The sequence below is a fragment of the Camponotus floridanus genome, unplaced genomic scaffold (assembly GCF_003227725.1).
Source record: "Camponotus floridanus strain SB8 unplaced genomic scaffold, Cflo_v7.5 scaffold68, whole genome shotgun sequence".
NCBI classification, from domain to species: Eukaryota; Metazoa; Arthropoda; class Insecta; order Hymenoptera; family Formicidae; genus Camponotus; species Camponotus floridanus.
In genome coordinates this window covers 395,655-413,005 of record NW_020229836.1, presented here as the reverse complement: position 1 = coordinate 413,005, position 17,351 = coordinate 395,655, and the positions used below count along the sequence as shown (strand labels likewise).

The window sequence follows — 17,351 nt, the reverse complement described above, 5'->3', positions numbered from 1 at the left end:
GATTAGACAGCTTTGTCCCTCATTCCATGAATCTCTATTCATTCTTTTGCGCGCATATGGCGAGTCTGCTTGATCTCTTTCGATCGACGAGCACGTTTTGAAGCGTCACGAGTCGCTCTCGTCTCGGCGAATTCGACAGTTCGCCCCTTTTTCCGGAAATAGACTTCCTTTCTAAAGCTCGCACGGTATCCCCTCGCTGGCACACACCCCAATGTTTCTCTCCTCGGTGCTCTCCTGCAACCAATACGCCCGTCCTACGTTATTCTATAAATAAAATCGATGCGCGACGCTCGCAACTCCTCCGCGATGCATGGCCATGAGTGCGTGCGTGCACCCGAGTCGAAATCCACAGGGTGGTGAGTGTTCGGCTTATAAATAGACGTATACATAGACGGATTAATCGCGGCGGAATGCAGTTCGGTGCACGAGTCCCTTTAAAACGTGAAGAGAACAGAGCGCTTAGCGTCGTTCCGTATCAATACTTCTCGTTGCGTTCCTCGCCGACGAGGAGCACAAGAAGTGTCAGTCGACGCGGTAAACTTGCGACGAACAGTCCCTCCATCGTGTTGTTCTAATAAGTCGATATCGTAACCGACAATATTTGCACAGCGAAATTTCCGACAGTCGTACTATCGCGTCGCGTTTCGTGGTTTTGCGGTTTATTTATGACGGCATTATGTTGGCGACAAAGCACAGGTGAGCTAAAATCGTTTGCATAGGATAGTGGATTTTGAACAGGCAATTTTGAGAATGATGATTCTTTATAATATTGTTATAGTTGAAACCTGTCATTTTTAGACAAAAGTTAGATCATGAATTATAGAATAATTTTGGAAAAATGATCATTTTATTTATTTAAAATTTATTTAAACAGTTATTTATTAAAAATTTATTTAAAAAATTTATTAAAAAGTTATTTAAATTAAAATTGCCTCGTGTTTAGAATAAACTTTTGTCGAAAAATGTGTCATTGGGCGTATGATTTTCTATTAACTCTCTATTTAAATACAACTACAGTTGAATTTGCATCTATTCCGCATGTTAATCTGCAACAAAAACCTAGTCAAAATGTTGATTAGAATGTTAATCAACATCGACGAGATTTAAGGATGCTTTGTATGTACAATCCCAGCAAAAAATAACTGAAAATCAATATTGACGAATATATCCTCTTTTGGTGTATTTTAAGTATAAGAAATTGCGTGGAATATTACAATTTGATCTTAACTACAGTGTAGAGATGATATTTTTAATATTTATTGCATTTTTCCTGAAATATTCCGAATTTTGTTAATCGAAATGATTAACTTTTGACAGAGAATTTCGCCTTGTGTCAGATACATGGCTAATTTCATTGAATTATATTTAATATCTTTTTAACCAATTAGTACTTGTATAATATTATTTGACCAAATATTTCCTCTGTATCTAAACTACACTTTTGCAAATTTTAAACAAATTCTGAATATTATTTCTATGTGTTTTTGTCATTTGAATCGACGTGGTCATACGTTTCCCATAAGAATACATGTCAATTCGGTGCAAATTAAAATCCTTATAACTTGTGAATCGATTTAAAAATTGTACTGAAGATTCTAAACATATGTAAGGACATTCTGTACAATTTTCATGAAATTCTCAATATTTTGAAAATAGATACAAAACATCCTTAAGATCTTAATCAGTAGATTATAATAATACACGTTTATGCATTTTGACAAAGAAAATCTATTTCTGGAAAAGAGAGGGGAGCTGTCGTATTTACCGATCAAATATACATACAAATAGGTTGCATGTATAATAAGATGATAAGCGAGCATAAAATGTATGATGAAACTGTTCGATTAAATTAATAATTATACAAAAGAAAAATGTACGTGTTATCTCTCGGCTGTATAAATTTGCATATGACTATCTGATTGGTCGCGTAATATCTAGAGCATGATATATATCCGGATATGTATCCGATATCTCAAATTACACGGTTTGCATAGCGTTTGCTACGCGCGTGATGAAACTACATCGTAGCGCGAAGCAAAATATAAATATCGCATAGATCCTACGAAGAGATTTTGCGGTCGCTCTCGCATCCGGTAACTCATAATAGAGAGGGAGAGCGGAGGAAGAGCCGAGAAGAACAGAGGAAAAAGGGGATACACGTGACTAGCGTTACATACGGGATTTAACAGAGTAACGTTACGTCGTATGTCAGACCTTTCCTGAGCTCCTCGGATTCGTGGCGTTCTGGTTTTGAATTTCTCTCGAGAAAAGAGGTAATTGTATGCCAGGGTTTTGAATTCCGGGCCAAGTTGAATGCACCCACAGGCTCTAATCTCTTATACTTTCTCTCCTCGATATCGAGAACCGTATGTATCCAACGGACACATCATCGTCGATTGAACAATGCCCGGATTCCATACTTGCCTGTTTCGCAACAATCGCGTTGATAAGACGCGTGAGATAAAAAAGAATTTGCGTTTCCAACAGATTTTAATTTTTGACGGATGATGAACTTATTCGAATACCTTTTCAAATAAACTATAAAAGTATTTAATTTGTATAAAAAAAAGATATATATAAATATGATAATTAGAAAAATAATTTAAAATAATCTTAAAAAAAGCAATCTCTCAATTATGCAACTTTCACGCGCTTATTAATATTATCATCGCAATATTAACATCGAATATATTTACGTAAATAATAAAATTTAATTAATGCAGAATAATCTAATAAGGAAAAATTAATTAATGCAGAAACAGAAACGGTAAAAAGACGAATAACTAATTAGCAAAAAAGTTTCACTTATATTAAGTTAAGTTTATCCGCTAAGAAGTATTTCTCTCATTACAAATTACCGTAATTATTTAGCGAAACGAACTATTACAGTGTTAATACAATTCAAAGATACAAAGAGGAGAGAAGAGTAACTTACATATCGTATAATCTTGAGTCTTTTTAGATCGGATCAAGCATACCCCTTTGCTATAAATGCGAATTCCTTGAATATGTGTATCCGGGCAATTATGAGTAATTAAAAGCTATATGCTTTGGTATATTGCGCAGTACTTTCCGTAAATATTCTCGGTTGGAAACAGGAATGATAATTAGCCTTTTGCTATGCCTTTGATGCGTAGACATAAATAAAAAACAAAGAACATGAAGCAAAGAAACAAAAAGTAAGATTTTTCCTTCTTTTCATTCAAAGCGTGGGATATCATTTTTTTTCTCCACATTTAAAAATTTGCCTCGTTTTTATATCAAATACATAATTTAACATGTTGCAGCAAATCAAACTATTATTCCCGAAGAAACCGTGAACATTCAATATGTATACTGATCTTTAAAATTTCAGACAGTGCGAAAGCAAATATTTGACAACCTGAAATAGATGTGCTAAGTATTGCATTCATATATCTGTAAAATTCAACAGATGCATGCGACGCTTTCGTCGCCAGTAAATTCCCTTTTTCTGAAATATCCTATCGTCAAATTACAATTACATAACTAGAGTTGTCATCTAATTATAAATAAAATAAAATTATTTCTTTACAACAATGCCCTGTAAAATTATTGCTTTGATATATTTTTGTAAAATAAAAGAATTCATCATTTTTGAAAATAAATTTGATAGATGTGCTTCATAAGAAATGAAATAGAGTCGAAAAACAAAAAAGTGCAGTTTTATTCAATTATTGGCCCTGAAGAATTGTCACCAAAGAATTGTCACAAAAGAATTGTCGCCCGATGATTTCTTTAGTGCGTGGGACGAGCATGCGTCACTGACCTATCGCAAATGAACGAGCGTTGCGCGAAACAAATACTGACGGATTTCCGCGGTCGCGTTCGCGACCTACGTTGAATCTATTTTCGTCTAGCAAAAGATCTAAGAGGACGACGAGTCCGTAGGTGATTGTCCCGTTTCCAGGGAAGAAATTGATAGCCCGAGATCCTGAATAAAAATGCGCGAGGGGACACTGACCGAACGAGTCGTCATAAATTCCGTCTTAGCTAGCATATATAAACGTGTTCCTCCGAACAAAATAACGGACCGAGAGATCGAATTTTAAAGTGGATATTTTCGTAGATTGAAAAACTGCATAATCGATAAATATCGTTGGAGAAAAAAAATAACGCCGAATCACGAAGAGGAATATATTCGCAAACACATTTAATACAGAAATTACGATAATCGCCGATCGCAATTATATGTATTACAAGACGTTAATTATTAAAGGGTTCCTGAGGTAATTAACCGAGAGATAACAATCGTGAACATCGAAACGAGAGAGAGTCGAGGAAATCACCTTGGCGAACCTATGATAATTTCTTATTCGCATTCTTGCACGGATATAAATGCCATGGGGTGAAAGACTCCTTAATAACTCTTGTTTACGGAACATGAAGTCTCAACAAAGCGAGTTTTCTATCGATTCAAAAAATTAGCCTATTTAGTAAAAATGATTTTATGTGGGAGATATATAAAATATTAATTATTTGTTCTTAGTTGCAACTTATTTTATAATGATTATCTTTTTACTGTAATCTTAAGCGTATAATTTTTGCTTCTTACTTTTTTCTTTTTTTCGTGTTTTACCAAGTAAAATCATCGTTAACACCCATAGTACTGATTTATTTTTTCTAAACATTCCGAATATTTCTTCATCTATCCCGTAATCTCCCTTCGCGTACTTATAAATGGCTGCAGCTTGTAACAGAGACAGATTGGTCGCATGTGAGGCTGCTTTGACTTTTCTCGTCTGGCTCCCGCCCCTGGAAACGTCACGTCTGCCGGATGAAAACATCCGACAGGAAATATTCCCGTTAGATTGGAGGGTTGGCTTTTTTTATACCGATTTAAACCACAGAAAGCACGGAGGGGTGACGCTGCAGGCTAACTTTGAATCTGAGCAGTCTGACATTAATAGGGAGGTTCGTTAAACGCATGCACCCTTCGTGAAGAGGCCATATGACTTCTCAAGAAGTCGTTCCTTTAAAGTCAAACTCACTAAACGCTAGATACATATTTTACATCAGACACATATTTTTTAATGGAAAAAATTTCGTTCGTTCGTATTTTCGTTGTTTTTCATTTTCCTCCGTGTTTGTGCAGAGATTATTTCAAGATATGCAGGAATCACAGGCCGTTAACACAACTTGACACGTTACCATCCGCAACAATTTTCCAGAAAAAAATCAAAAACTTGCCTCCTTTAACCTGTGATGGCAACCTGTCCCTTGCGCGAGTCTTTTCGAGCAGAGCGTGACCGAGGTGATTTCTTTTTGCAAAGAATACATTTCAAGGTCCGTGAATTTATGCAGGAAGCGACAGTTGGCGCGAAAGATTTTAGCATATGTCGGATCCGTGGAAGGCAACACGTGCACCATCGTTCAGAATGAATGAATATGCATCCCATTCATAAGAATCGTTCGAGGTTTGTTGCCTGTCAAAAGAGGAGAATCTTGACTTTTGCGATCAAAATTATGACTTGTGATTTTTTTCAGAAATGGAAAATCCGGATACTGATTACGTCCAAAAAATTAAAAACCAAGCAAAAATTGAGGAAAAAGCTTAAAAAATATATATTAAATATGAAAATTTACTATTATTCATCGGAAAAGTGAAGAACTTAATATCGACATTATTACTGCTTCGTTGGAATGCGAAGTAAATGTGGTCGCGTGCTATCGAGCAAATCTGAAATGCATTTGTGATAGGTTAATAACGTCGGCATTCGAGTGCTGCGAGTATGCAATTTTTACGACCCGTGATAAGAAACGAAGTCAAGAACGCGCACAAGGTAAAATAGCTTCTGATAACATTATTGACTATCGCGCAATCTCTCTTTAATTAATATTGCATTAATTGATATTATGCGCATTGCTATATTTTTTCCGATGATCAAAATAAAATACGTCATCATATATAAAAATGAGATAAAGTTTCATAATAAAATCAAATATTCTTTCAAGAGAGAATTATTAGCAGTTTATCAACACGAAATGTGAAGAAATGAGAAAATTTAAAAAAACTATTGTTTCTTACATTCTTCTTAAACACACACGGTATAAAATTAAATATGTCTCATTTTGCTCGAACTCATGTTTTATTGTTGAAGGGATTAAAAAAAAATTTTTTTTTAAATATAATAAAAAAACAATTTAAACAAAAGTTGCTGGATATTAATGAAGAAATATAAAATAAAAATATATTAAAATTAGCCCCAACATTATCTAAATAAATTATATCGACGCATCGTATGAAAATATAATGCATGAAAATCGTATTTAACTCTCGAAACAATAGTTGCTAGGCGACATTTTGGATCGCGCAAAGCTTCTCACTGCATTAGATTAACTCTATCTATAATAGCATCGGAAATCTTTTCTCGTGTTAAGAGATGCAAATGAGTTGTTCGTCACGAGGGGATTGTCCGGCAGAAATTTCTTTGGGGCGCTAAGGGCCCATCCGTTTGCCCGGTAACTCAAGCGGAATAATTACTGGGCATAGGCACTCCTCTCCGTTCTTTCAGTCGATTTCTTGGCGAGTAACGAGGGGGATGAGGGAATTTACTTGGGGGGGAATCTTCTTTTGCACAGGTGTCGACGCGCAGAACGAAAGAACCGCGTTACGCGTGACTGCGCAAGTCGGATTTTTCGAATCTTGCCCATGTTAACGATTCGTTTTCCTAATTAAACTTTTTGCTTTTTGACCTTTTTTATCAATTCAGCTTTAAGACAAATCTTAATAAAAAAAAAGTGATTTTTGCCATTTTTGTACAGCTTTCAAAATCTAATACTTTTGCAAAAATTTCACATATCACACAGAGAAAAGTATCATATTTTATTCTACTGCCAAGAAAAGCGATTACTCAGTTTATTTTTTTTTAAGTAATAGTTTTCTTCAATAAAGAATATATTCTTGATAATAATCTTAAAATATACTCGTCACAAGTGTTAGAAAATCTCATTATTATGTACTTAAAAGAAGAAATTATTTTCTCTTCAAGAATATTGTAAAGTTGTATCAAAGAAAAATAGTAGTAATCAAACCAAATGTTTGTTTTAATTTAATATTCTTGACTAAAATACTGCACTTACTAAAATTCAGAATATATTCAATTAAATTTAATGCTTGTGGTGAACTTGTGATATATTTGCGAATATACAAACTTATGATATATTTAAAATAAATAATATTTACTTGAATACAGTACACATTTTTCCCTGTGCAGAAAGATAAGAAATTGTCAATGCTAAAAAAGGAATATTAGCGTGCATTATTCATGAAATGTAGGCCATTTTAATAGTATTTCACAATAATTCGCACAGTATTTCGCAATAACGATGCTGAAGCGATAATTATCTTACTTAATATTCGTCATTCGTACGAAGCTCGTCGATGCATTTACACAATAATGGAAAGAGTATTTCAAGATTGCTTTGCAGAAACTCGAACATGTTGCAAGAAAAAAAGGAAACAATTAGTGCAACAGATGTGCCACCTTCGATGTATCGCAGACTTAGCTGACCGAGCAGTCAAGCATGTGAAGTCAGGTGGATAACAGTGATCGTGTTAATTTAACCTATTTTTATTCAAGATATAAGATTAAGGTATCACATTCCCCTTTTCTTATAAATACGCAGTGATTCAAAGTACCTTGACCAAGGAATAATCGTAAATATTAAAGAGCGGCTGTGAACATTATTACTAATATTAAATACGTTAAAATTCAATTCTAATTGATTAACAATTTTGCTGACATTATATGCAATATTATATATTTTATCGTTACATTTCCTTCTGTCATTCGATATAAGGTTACATAAATTTTCACACAATGATTCGCGATGTGTCCTCGACAAGTTTGGATTTATATCGAGGGAGATGAACACAACATCGCGAATCATCGCGAGTTAAATTCCGTACGAATAATTGAGAGTGCAGCAGAGAAAGGAAGAGAGGAGGTTACGAGTCGACTATTGATAATCGGTAATTTGACAGAAAATATTTTTGCCCGTGACGAAAAATCACGAGTATTTTTTGTCAAAATAAAAGATTCGCGTCGCGCATTTGTAACAATCGTGGGTTTTGTTGGAACGACGCGAGAGAGAGAGTTCAATCGAGGAAGAGAAAAACACTCCCGCTGACACGTTAAAGACCAGAGTCAAGGAGCGAGTTGGGGACGGGCACGAAAAACGTTCCGCCGTTTCGACGTTCGAGAGGTGTGCGGGCTTAGTCGAGAAAAAAGCTTATATGCGATTTAGTTGCTCGTGTTTTCTCGACCGCAGTCACGATACGGAACACCGCCCTCGGAACGGTACGAAACGGCGGTTGCCCCGGGGCCGTTAAAGAGGTCGTCGCCAACTGTAAGACGTGCCGAGTAGGGATACAGTATCGATATTGCAATATCGGCAAAAAATATCGATATTTTGCATTGATATTTCAAATCGATACGTCAAATGATATTTGCATGTATCGATACTAGATCTCAGAATATCGAATATACAGAATATCGACACAAAAAAATGTATACTGTATTCAAGTAAATATTATTTATTTTAAGTACAATACAGTAGAATTAAGTACAATACAGTATCGATAATGCAGTATCGATACTTTGCAGCAAAAATATCGATATTTTGCATTGATATTTCAAATCGATACGTCAAATGATATTTGCATGTATCGATACTAGATCTCAGAATATCGAATATATATCGACACAGAGAAAAATGTGTACTGTATTCAAGTAAATATTATTTATTTTAAGTATATCATAAGTTTGTATATTCGCAAATATATCACAAGTTCATCACAAGTATTAAATTTAATTAAATATATTCTGAATTTTAGTAAGTGCAGTATTTTAGTCAAGAATATTAAATTAAAACAAAAATTTAGTTTGCTTACTACACGAGTTGGCGTAAAGTAAGTTTGATTTTTCCTTGATACAACTTTACAATATTCTTGAAGAGAAAATAATTTCTTCTTTTGAGTACATGATAATGTACTCAAATTTTCTAACACTTGTGACGAGTATATTTTAAGACTATTATCAAGAATATATTCTTTATTGAAGAAAACTATTACTTAAAAAAAGAAAAATAAACTGAATAACCGCTTTTCTTGGCAATAGAATGATATTTTTCTCTGTGGATGTTCTTAATAGCTAGTAGTTTACTAGACGTCGTTGACCAATCACAGCTATTTATCTGAAATTTGCTCCCTTTTATAATTTTCATCCTTGATTTTCACCCAGTAATCTGATTCCCTAAAGAATGTTACTATTACATTCTTCAGAGAAATGATTGTGATTGGTCAATAACGTCTAATAAACTACCCCGGAGCGATTGAACCTGAGCAATCGAAAACGCTATTAATCGAATAGTCTTCCTGCGATAAAAGAATAATCAACTGTGATTGGTCAGTTTTCTTACAACTAAAATTTTTGCACGTGCAAAGGCCTTAAGCAATGTTAATTATTTTAATCAATAATTTCTTTTCTTTTTCTATATATTATGGAGTTAATTCTTTTATTGATACATTCGATATTTACTGTATCGATATAATACGGTCGATATTTTTTATGTATTGATACTTTAGTCAACAATATGTATCGATATGATATACCGATACATGTCGTTGAATAAAGTATCGATACATAAAAAATATCGATCGTGTCGTATCGATACAGTAAATATCGAATGTATCAATAAAAGAATTAACTCTTACTTTTCTAATGATACGACAACCCTAATGCCGAGTCTAAGGAAACAAGAAAGAATCGAACAACGTTTCCGAAGTTGCGTTTCAGAGACGATTGTACGAGCGTATCCGCGTATGTGTGCGTGCGTGTGAGAATTCCTCAGCGTCGCACTTCCCATCATTGTGCTATTTATCTTGAAAAAAAAAATTCTAAGAGCATAGGAATCGAACGTTATATCACAGACATCGGTAATAAATAAATTTTCACTTAATGTATCAATTTAAAGATTTAAACCTATTTTTAATCACTATCTTTTCGAAAACATCAGCTCTTATACTAGTTACAGATAAAATATTTAAAGTAAATTAAATTACGCAGATGTTATAATCATCCTTTCTCGTTTTGTTTTGATCGAGTTGAGGAAAGGTCAACTGTCACGAAGCTTTCATCCAGTTGTGCATCTTATCGCGAATTGCGTTTCAATATGATACAATGAGTCAGAGCAATCTTCGCGTTGCGTTCGATCGGGGCACGCATATCGGATTTTACGAGCCGATATACGGTAAAGCGATCACGTTACTCTCTTTCGTCGATCATAAATACGTCAGACGCTTCTTAGAAAACTGCAACCTTGGGCCTTGAGCTTGAGCCGATAACGGCTCTATTAATTAAAAGCGTTATCGTTATGGCATCGTTGCGGATGTGCATCGTTAATTACGTTCCATTCCGTCCAGACGATTCTACGAAAGAAGACATTAGGCCGGAACGGAAATACGTGCACCAAGCGACACGATAATTCCCATCGCGCCTCTCGGAGGTGGTCCAACGCGAGTTTCTCGCTAATCCCTCATCCTACCCTTTGTCCCGACGGTAATAAAGTTCGCGGAACATCCGGGGGTATTTTCACGGAAGGATATCATCCATCGTTGTCGGCCGATATAAATTTGCTCTTCGCGGGATGAACGACCGCGCGAATAAAACGTGCGGTTAACGGGTCGCCTCGCGCATGCGTGTCGTTCGCACTGTCGTGCTTCTCGTGGCTATTCGTACGCGGGGTCTAAGCGAATCTAGGCTAGTCAGCTGCAACCGAGATGCAGCAAGTGACTAGTCTAGATGCAGCCAGTCTTACCTTGGGGGATTAGTTGCATCCCGGGTTTCGCGAGCGCTATTACGCGGCCTCCATTATTTGACAAGTCGACGAACACCTTCATTTAGCATATCGTGCCCTCATAAATATTGTTGCAGAGAGATACTACTTGCATCCTAGGATATTTTAGCAATTGAGTGAGTTTCAAGTGATTGATTGAAAATGTGGAAAATAGGTTAATTATTACTGTCTTCGACGCAAAAATCTTTTTCACATGTTGTTTGATTCCGACTTTTACATTGGAAAACCAATGCTAAATATGTATTTAAAAAGATATGTAATTAAAAAAAGTAGTATTTTAAAAATATTTTTAAAATAGAAGTAGTAAAAAGTGGGACCTAAATCTACTGTCACCTGAATCTAAAAATTTTGTAACCTCCGTAGTTGATTAAGGTTATGAGTACGATCAAATTTCAACCTTACAAAAAGGTTGTATAGATCCCACCCTCACGTTTTTGCAAATCGCTGGGTTCTGGAAACACAAATCCCAGAATCTGTATTTCCTAAGAGCAAGAGAGCAGGACAGTGACACAGAATGTGAATACTGTCCTCTTTTCCTTCGCCGCATAAACGGCAGTCTTTCTGTTCGGCTAATAAATAAATGGCCCTGAGGATCATAATTTTTAAAATAAATCCAAAGAGAATAAATTTAAAAAATTGCAATTAAAACATAATTAAATTATTCGCGCGTATTAACTGTTGTGTAAATATTGTTAGATCCATTTTTTAAAATCTTCCCATTAATAATGTCACTATTCGATCATCTGAGAAGCCTGCCGTTCGAGCATGAGTTTCCAATTAAATTCCCGATTAATTGGCGTTATTTTTACCATTGATACCGTATGTGCGAATACGTATTGACAGAATTCTCGTCACAGAATGTGCGCGCGCACCAAACCACCCCATTAAATTCCACACCCCCGACGAAAACGTACTTATTGATCGGTGTAGCCGTACAAACTGGCGACCGACTAAAGTCGACGTTAAACAGAAAGACGAGACGCACGTGCTAAGACGAGATAAATGAGCGCGTGCAATTACCAAGTGCAACAAAAGTGATCTCGATTGAGTGCGCTCGTCTGTGTAATTAATACCAGATAACAGTCGATACCTTATCAACGTTCTTATATGCACACACATACGTATACGTGCATATATTCGTGAGAGACCAAATGAAAAACACCCCGAGGAAGTGAGTAGGTGAACAGATTGAGCTGAATTTACTTCAATGATGGCTTAATTTCTTTTGTTTTTTAATTACTTTTACAATTCATACCTTCCTCTCTTTCTTTCGATGAATATTTATTTTGTTGCTAGCATTTCTGATGCAGCTTTAGATCAATAAGAATAGCATAATGTGAAAAATAAAATTTGCAAAAGTTATACAGTGAAGTTATACTGCAGATATTAACTGCAATGCTTATATATAAAATTTTTTACATTATATGCATTTCAACTATAAAATCTTCGATTCCTCAATTTAAAATAGATTATTGTTATCGTATGTAATTTGATAAACTGTAATATTAGTGTCTCACGTGATAATAGAAAATATGATGAAAGAGAGAAATTAAATGTGCAATTTGACATTTGTTGAGAATAGCTGAATGAGTAAGTGGGTCAGGGAAAGGCGTGTACCTCCGTGTAAACCCGTACTACCTGTTTGATAGACTATAGGCATAATATATAAGCGGAATGTGCGAGGAAACAATTCGCAATACGGGACTCTGGATCCATACAGCTATTTGGATATAATGCTTTGTAAAAGTTATAGTAATTGTAGAGACTATATTAATTATAGGAATAATAAAGTAATTTTTTCTACATTAAAAAAATGAAAAGGTAAATGTAGAAAATAAATATTCATAATTTCATGCTGTACAATCGAAGCTGCGCAAGATATCATTTCAAACGAGGGCTTCTAATATGGCAGTTAGCTTCGCTGGCAGACATGCACACAGAGAAAAATGTATACTGTATTCAAGTAAATATTATTTATTTTAAGTATTTCATAAGTTTGTATATCCGCAAATATATCACAAGTTCACCACAAGTATTAAATTTAATTGAATATATGTATTCTGAATTTTAATAAGTGAATTTTAATAATTTTAATAAGTATTTTAGTCAAGAATATTAAATTAAAACAAAAATTTGCTTACTACAAAGATTTGGCGTAAAGTAAGTTTGATTTTTCTTTAATACAATTTTACAATATTCTTAAAGAGAAAATAATTTTTTCTTTTGAGTACATGATAGTGAGATTTTCTAATACTTGTGATGAGTATATTTTAAGACTATTATCAAGAATATATTCTTTGTTGAAGAAAACTATTACTTAAAAAAAGAAAAATAAACTGAGTAATCGCTTTTCTTGACAGTAGAATGATATTTTTCTCTGTGCAGTGCTCTAAATAAATCGCTGTTGTCAACTTAAGACGACCAAATAAACGGTGCGCGCAATTTATGCCAGCAATAAATCCGCAATAATTGGATGATCGTTAAAAGTACATGGTAGTCGCAGAAAAAGAAATGCTGTTCTCGGACGATTGCGATTTTCGAGTTAATACGACGTGACAATATATTATGTCGAGAATCGGATGATCGCGAACCCGGCATGACGCCATTCGAGTGATTTCAACAATGCGTACGCATTTTTATTCGTCTCTCTCTTTTTTCCCCTCTTTTACGGATCACACCTTGATTCGTGGATCGCGCAGCATCCATTTATCTTCCCGATTCACGTACGTATAAGTGTGGCCGAAATGTCGGGAAACGAAAGCACGTACGAGTACATTAACCCGCCCGATGTAGCCCGACCCGATGCAGGGAGGCACCATATTTCGTTTTTTATTCCGATATCGTATAATCGGCGGAATTAATGCACTTGATTATATCATTTACACCAAAGTACATTATAGTAATTATGCGAATAACGCAGAATTCGCTTGTTAATGTCCCCAGAGAAAGCCAACCGATCAAACCAGTTTAGAGTTAAAGAACGCGCGTACAAAATGCAGAATTCGATTCGCGATCATTAGAGGGCGAACATAAGAGAGAAAAAATTTTATCTTCGATTCTGAGATAATTTTGAGAATTTGTGTTTAATTCTTATTGGCCTCAGAAAATGCCTCTACGACGCTCGTTAAAGGAAAGAGAACGTATGCCAATTAAAATAGAAAATTATCTTATGTGATGCAAAGAGAGATAAAGTAGGACATTATTAATTTTTTGACGCATATTTATACAAATGTTATACAAACGTGTATGCAATTTATAAAAAATTTATTTTTAGAAATAATCTATCACATCTGTAAAAATTGAGAATTATTTTTACAAAGCTTTCCATGAGTTTTATTTTTAAATATGAATTCAAAATGATTTAAAAATAAAAGCTCTTTAATTATATGCAAAATATTGTATATTAAATACTCGTATAGTGAAGAAGCAATTTTAAAATCTTTATCATGCAGAATATCTAATAAGATCACACAGCGATATCAAAAGGCGATTTCAAGAATGATACACAAAAGCAACAAACAGCTTTCGGTATATATGTGCCCGCAATCGTATGTACCGGAAATATAATGCATTCCAACACATCCGTCCAACGGCATATTGACCGACAATGCTGCTAATCTCTTTCTCTCTCTTTCTGTTCTCCCTCTTTTACCGTTTTGACGTATAGATAGACTCTTACCTCGACTCTTGATGCATGTCATCTTATTTATAAAACATGTAATATCACATGTAGCTCACAGCCATAACTCGCGGCGTATCAATGATTAATATCGAGTACTGTTATTCTGCAAAGAATTTTCCTGGTAGTTTAACAGTTTTATGCAGAAGGATATTGTTGAACTTCTGATTGTATGTGCATGCATAATAATTTTCTTGGAATGATCGATAAACAAAATAAAAATGCACTGCAATCACAACTGAAATAACGACAAAATTTTGTTTTGATATTTTGAATATATTCGCTATAATCGGATATGAGACACTAACAATATCATTATAACTTGTGTTTTCAAACACATCTTTGTAGATATTTATTTTGAAAAGTTTATCATCAAGTTTACTTGTTTCAACGGTAGAGAAACCTCTAGCCAGTAGTAATTTCATAGCCAACTAATGTAAGCATTTTATTAGAGAATAAGTAAGTTTATTGATAAATTTTCTTTAGAAACTTTATTTGTGACAATTTCAAATAATTAAAATAAATCAAATTTTGAAGTATACCAAAAATATTATACATTATTATACATAATTAATTTTCTTATATAAATTATATATATATATATATATATATATATATATATTGTATATATATATATGATGTAAGCAAATAATATATAACAAGAAAAAATAAGAAAAGTACAGAATAAAAAAATTGCACATTTTTAATACAGTAGATTTATAATTTTTCATTCTTATAAGTTTGGTACATTGTGTAAAAATGTAAACAAAATTAATTTACGTATCAATTTTCTCCACAATATTTATAAAAGATTAGTTTGTGTTTATATTTGGTAAAAAAATTGCACACACAAAACTCGTAGGAACTATCCGTACAAGATAAAATTTATTTTCTTACGTAAATCAAAATTATAAGAATGATAAAAAACATTGAAAAAGAAAAGGTTTTTCGATATGAACAATCATTTAAATAAATATAAGATTAAATTCGAAAATTTTTATCAATAGAAATTTAATTTTTCTTACAAGAGCCCGGTTGACGATGGAAAGAAATGCATCGGAAAATGAAAGAAACGTTCGTAGACAACTCTTTACAGATGAAAATGAGAGCGAAGATGAGAGACAAAATTATGACAATCTAATTATGGAAGACAACTTACAACAATCAGAAAGGGTAAGAAAATGAACGATTTTTTGCTATATTAATTTAAAGAGAATCGTTTATAAAAGTTATTTTTTTCATCAATTAAATATAAATTATATATTTATAACGTAATTTTATGCTAAGTAGATCAGACATCGATTAAAATAATTTTAAATGTTGATATTTGTTGATGCGCAGGATAAGGAAAAGTGGAACTTTGATTTTAAGCGTGGAGTGCCATTACCTGGCCGATATCAATGGATAAAATTAGACGAACACGGGAATGAAATTCCGAGTTCCATAAATTCAATTAATGAAGTACAAAATACAAATGAGCAAGAAGAACAAATAGAGGAAACAGAAAGAAGAAGAAATGATGAACCAATGGATGAGGCAAGAAAAAGAGCTAGACTAGAAGAATCGTAATATTATATAGTAAATATAGTAGATAATAGTAAAGATTTAATAGCAGCAACAAGACAAATTGTTGTTCCTGCTAAAGAAGATTATATAAATTTTTAATTTCAAAATTTGTAATTAATTTTCAATGCACGATAAAAATTACTTGTAAATTTCTTTCCAAAATTAGAATAAGGTTAGTAAGAAATAGATTTTTATACGATAAATATTATAATAGCGAGAAAGGGGTGACAAAGTCCTATAAACAAATGTGATATAAAAGACTACATTCTTGAATTGACAAATTACTAATTAAACTAAATTATTTTTAACTTATAAATTCTAGTCAGAGAAGGAATGATGTATCTCAAAGGAACCAAAGCAAAATTTTTTATTTTAATTCAAATTTTACTAATATGTAAAAAGAAGTGGCTAGAAATCGCGCATAATTTGTCTAATTAAACTCAATTGTATTAATTTTAAAACATTGTGACTTTATTCAATATTTATGTGCAATATACGTGATTATACTCAATTGATATTTATATAATTTAAGATAAATAATTCATTGTAGTTTATATATTTGGACGAATGTAAAAAAGAATAATGAAGAGAGAATGAAAAAAGATAATATATTCTATAATATTTATAAAAAAATTGTGTATTCCAAATTCTTTTGTCTCCTTTCCTGTTTTCATTAACATATTTAATAAAAAATCGATTGCGCTAAGTTTACGACGTTGATATTTACTGCCGTTCATTATACGTAAATTTTGCGCGACCTAATATACATGTACATTACGCCCAGATGAAATATTTGCCTACAATAGATGAGTAAGCGTTTGTCCCCTCCCTCTCCCCCTCTCTCGCCAGGCATCTTAATCTTTAAAATTATATAATTATTAATTCAGTATGACAATCTTTAATATTTTTTATAAATTTTGATAATAAGCAGCACAACTTTAATAGTAAGTTTAATATTAATAAATTTTTAATAAACTTTTTTTTGAAATTTAATAGTAAAAACTTTTTTTTTGTTAGAATGCAATTCTAACAAAGAGTGAAAACTCGCAGCATCAATCGCATTGTAAATTAAAAGCTGCAAAATCTCATGATTGCAAATTATCATCTTTCATCGACTGTACCTTCTTCGTAAAGCACTCTAGCCGTCTGAGAAAGACTGATACCCACGCTGAGTATCACGCTTTCGTCGAATTAAATCACGAGTACTCGACATGAGAAGACGCGAGAA

The 17,351-nt window shown here is 33.4% G+C and overlaps 2 protein-coding genes across 9 annotated transcripts in view; one reads left to right on the top strand and one right to left on the bottom strand.

The window, feature by feature from the left end:
* The window catches only part of LOC105258547 (homeodomain-interacting protein kinase 2), a 120,056-nt gene that overhangs the window by 70,158 nt on the left and 32,547 nt on the right, over positions 1–17,351 (bottom strand). The gene's annotated exons all lie outside the window — the stretch shown is intronic.
* Positions 431–16,232, top strand: LOC105258549 (cyclin-dependent kinase inhibitor 1). Of its 8 annotated transcripts, none has more exons than XM_011269867.3 (3): positions 431–696; positions 15,586–15,730; positions 15,899–16,232. In XM_011269867.3, the coding sequence occupies exons 1-3, from the start codon at positions 677–679 to the stop codon at positions 16,124–16,126; spliced, it is 393 nt and encodes a 130-aa protein (XP_011268169.1). In that variant the 5' UTR covers positions 431–676; the 3' UTR covers positions 16,127–16,232. The 8 variants fall into 8 exon arrangements, with proteins under 8 accessions (XP_011268169.1, XP_011268173.1, XP_011268170.1 ...); XM_011269871.3 differs by lacking the exon at positions 431–696 and adding an exon at positions 7,574–7,614 and having other exon boundaries at positions 15,899–16,231; XM_011269868.3 differs by lacking the exon at positions 431–696 and adding an exon at positions 10,802–10,994 and having other exon boundaries at positions 15,899–16,230.

Excerpts from the sequence above, each read along its gene's own strand:
- LOC105258549 (XM_011269867.3), top strand. The coding sequence starts at position 677 with ATGTTGGCGACAAAGCACAG. Across the intron at positions 697-15,585 it reads ATGTTGGCGACAAAGCACAG|AGCCCGGTTGACGATGGAAA; the intron begins GTGAGCTAAAAT and ends TTTTCTTACAAG. Across the intron at positions 15,731-15,898 it reads ACTTACAACAATCAGAAAGG|GATAAGGAAAAGTGGAACTT; the intron begins GTAAGAAAATGA and ends GTTGATGCGCAG.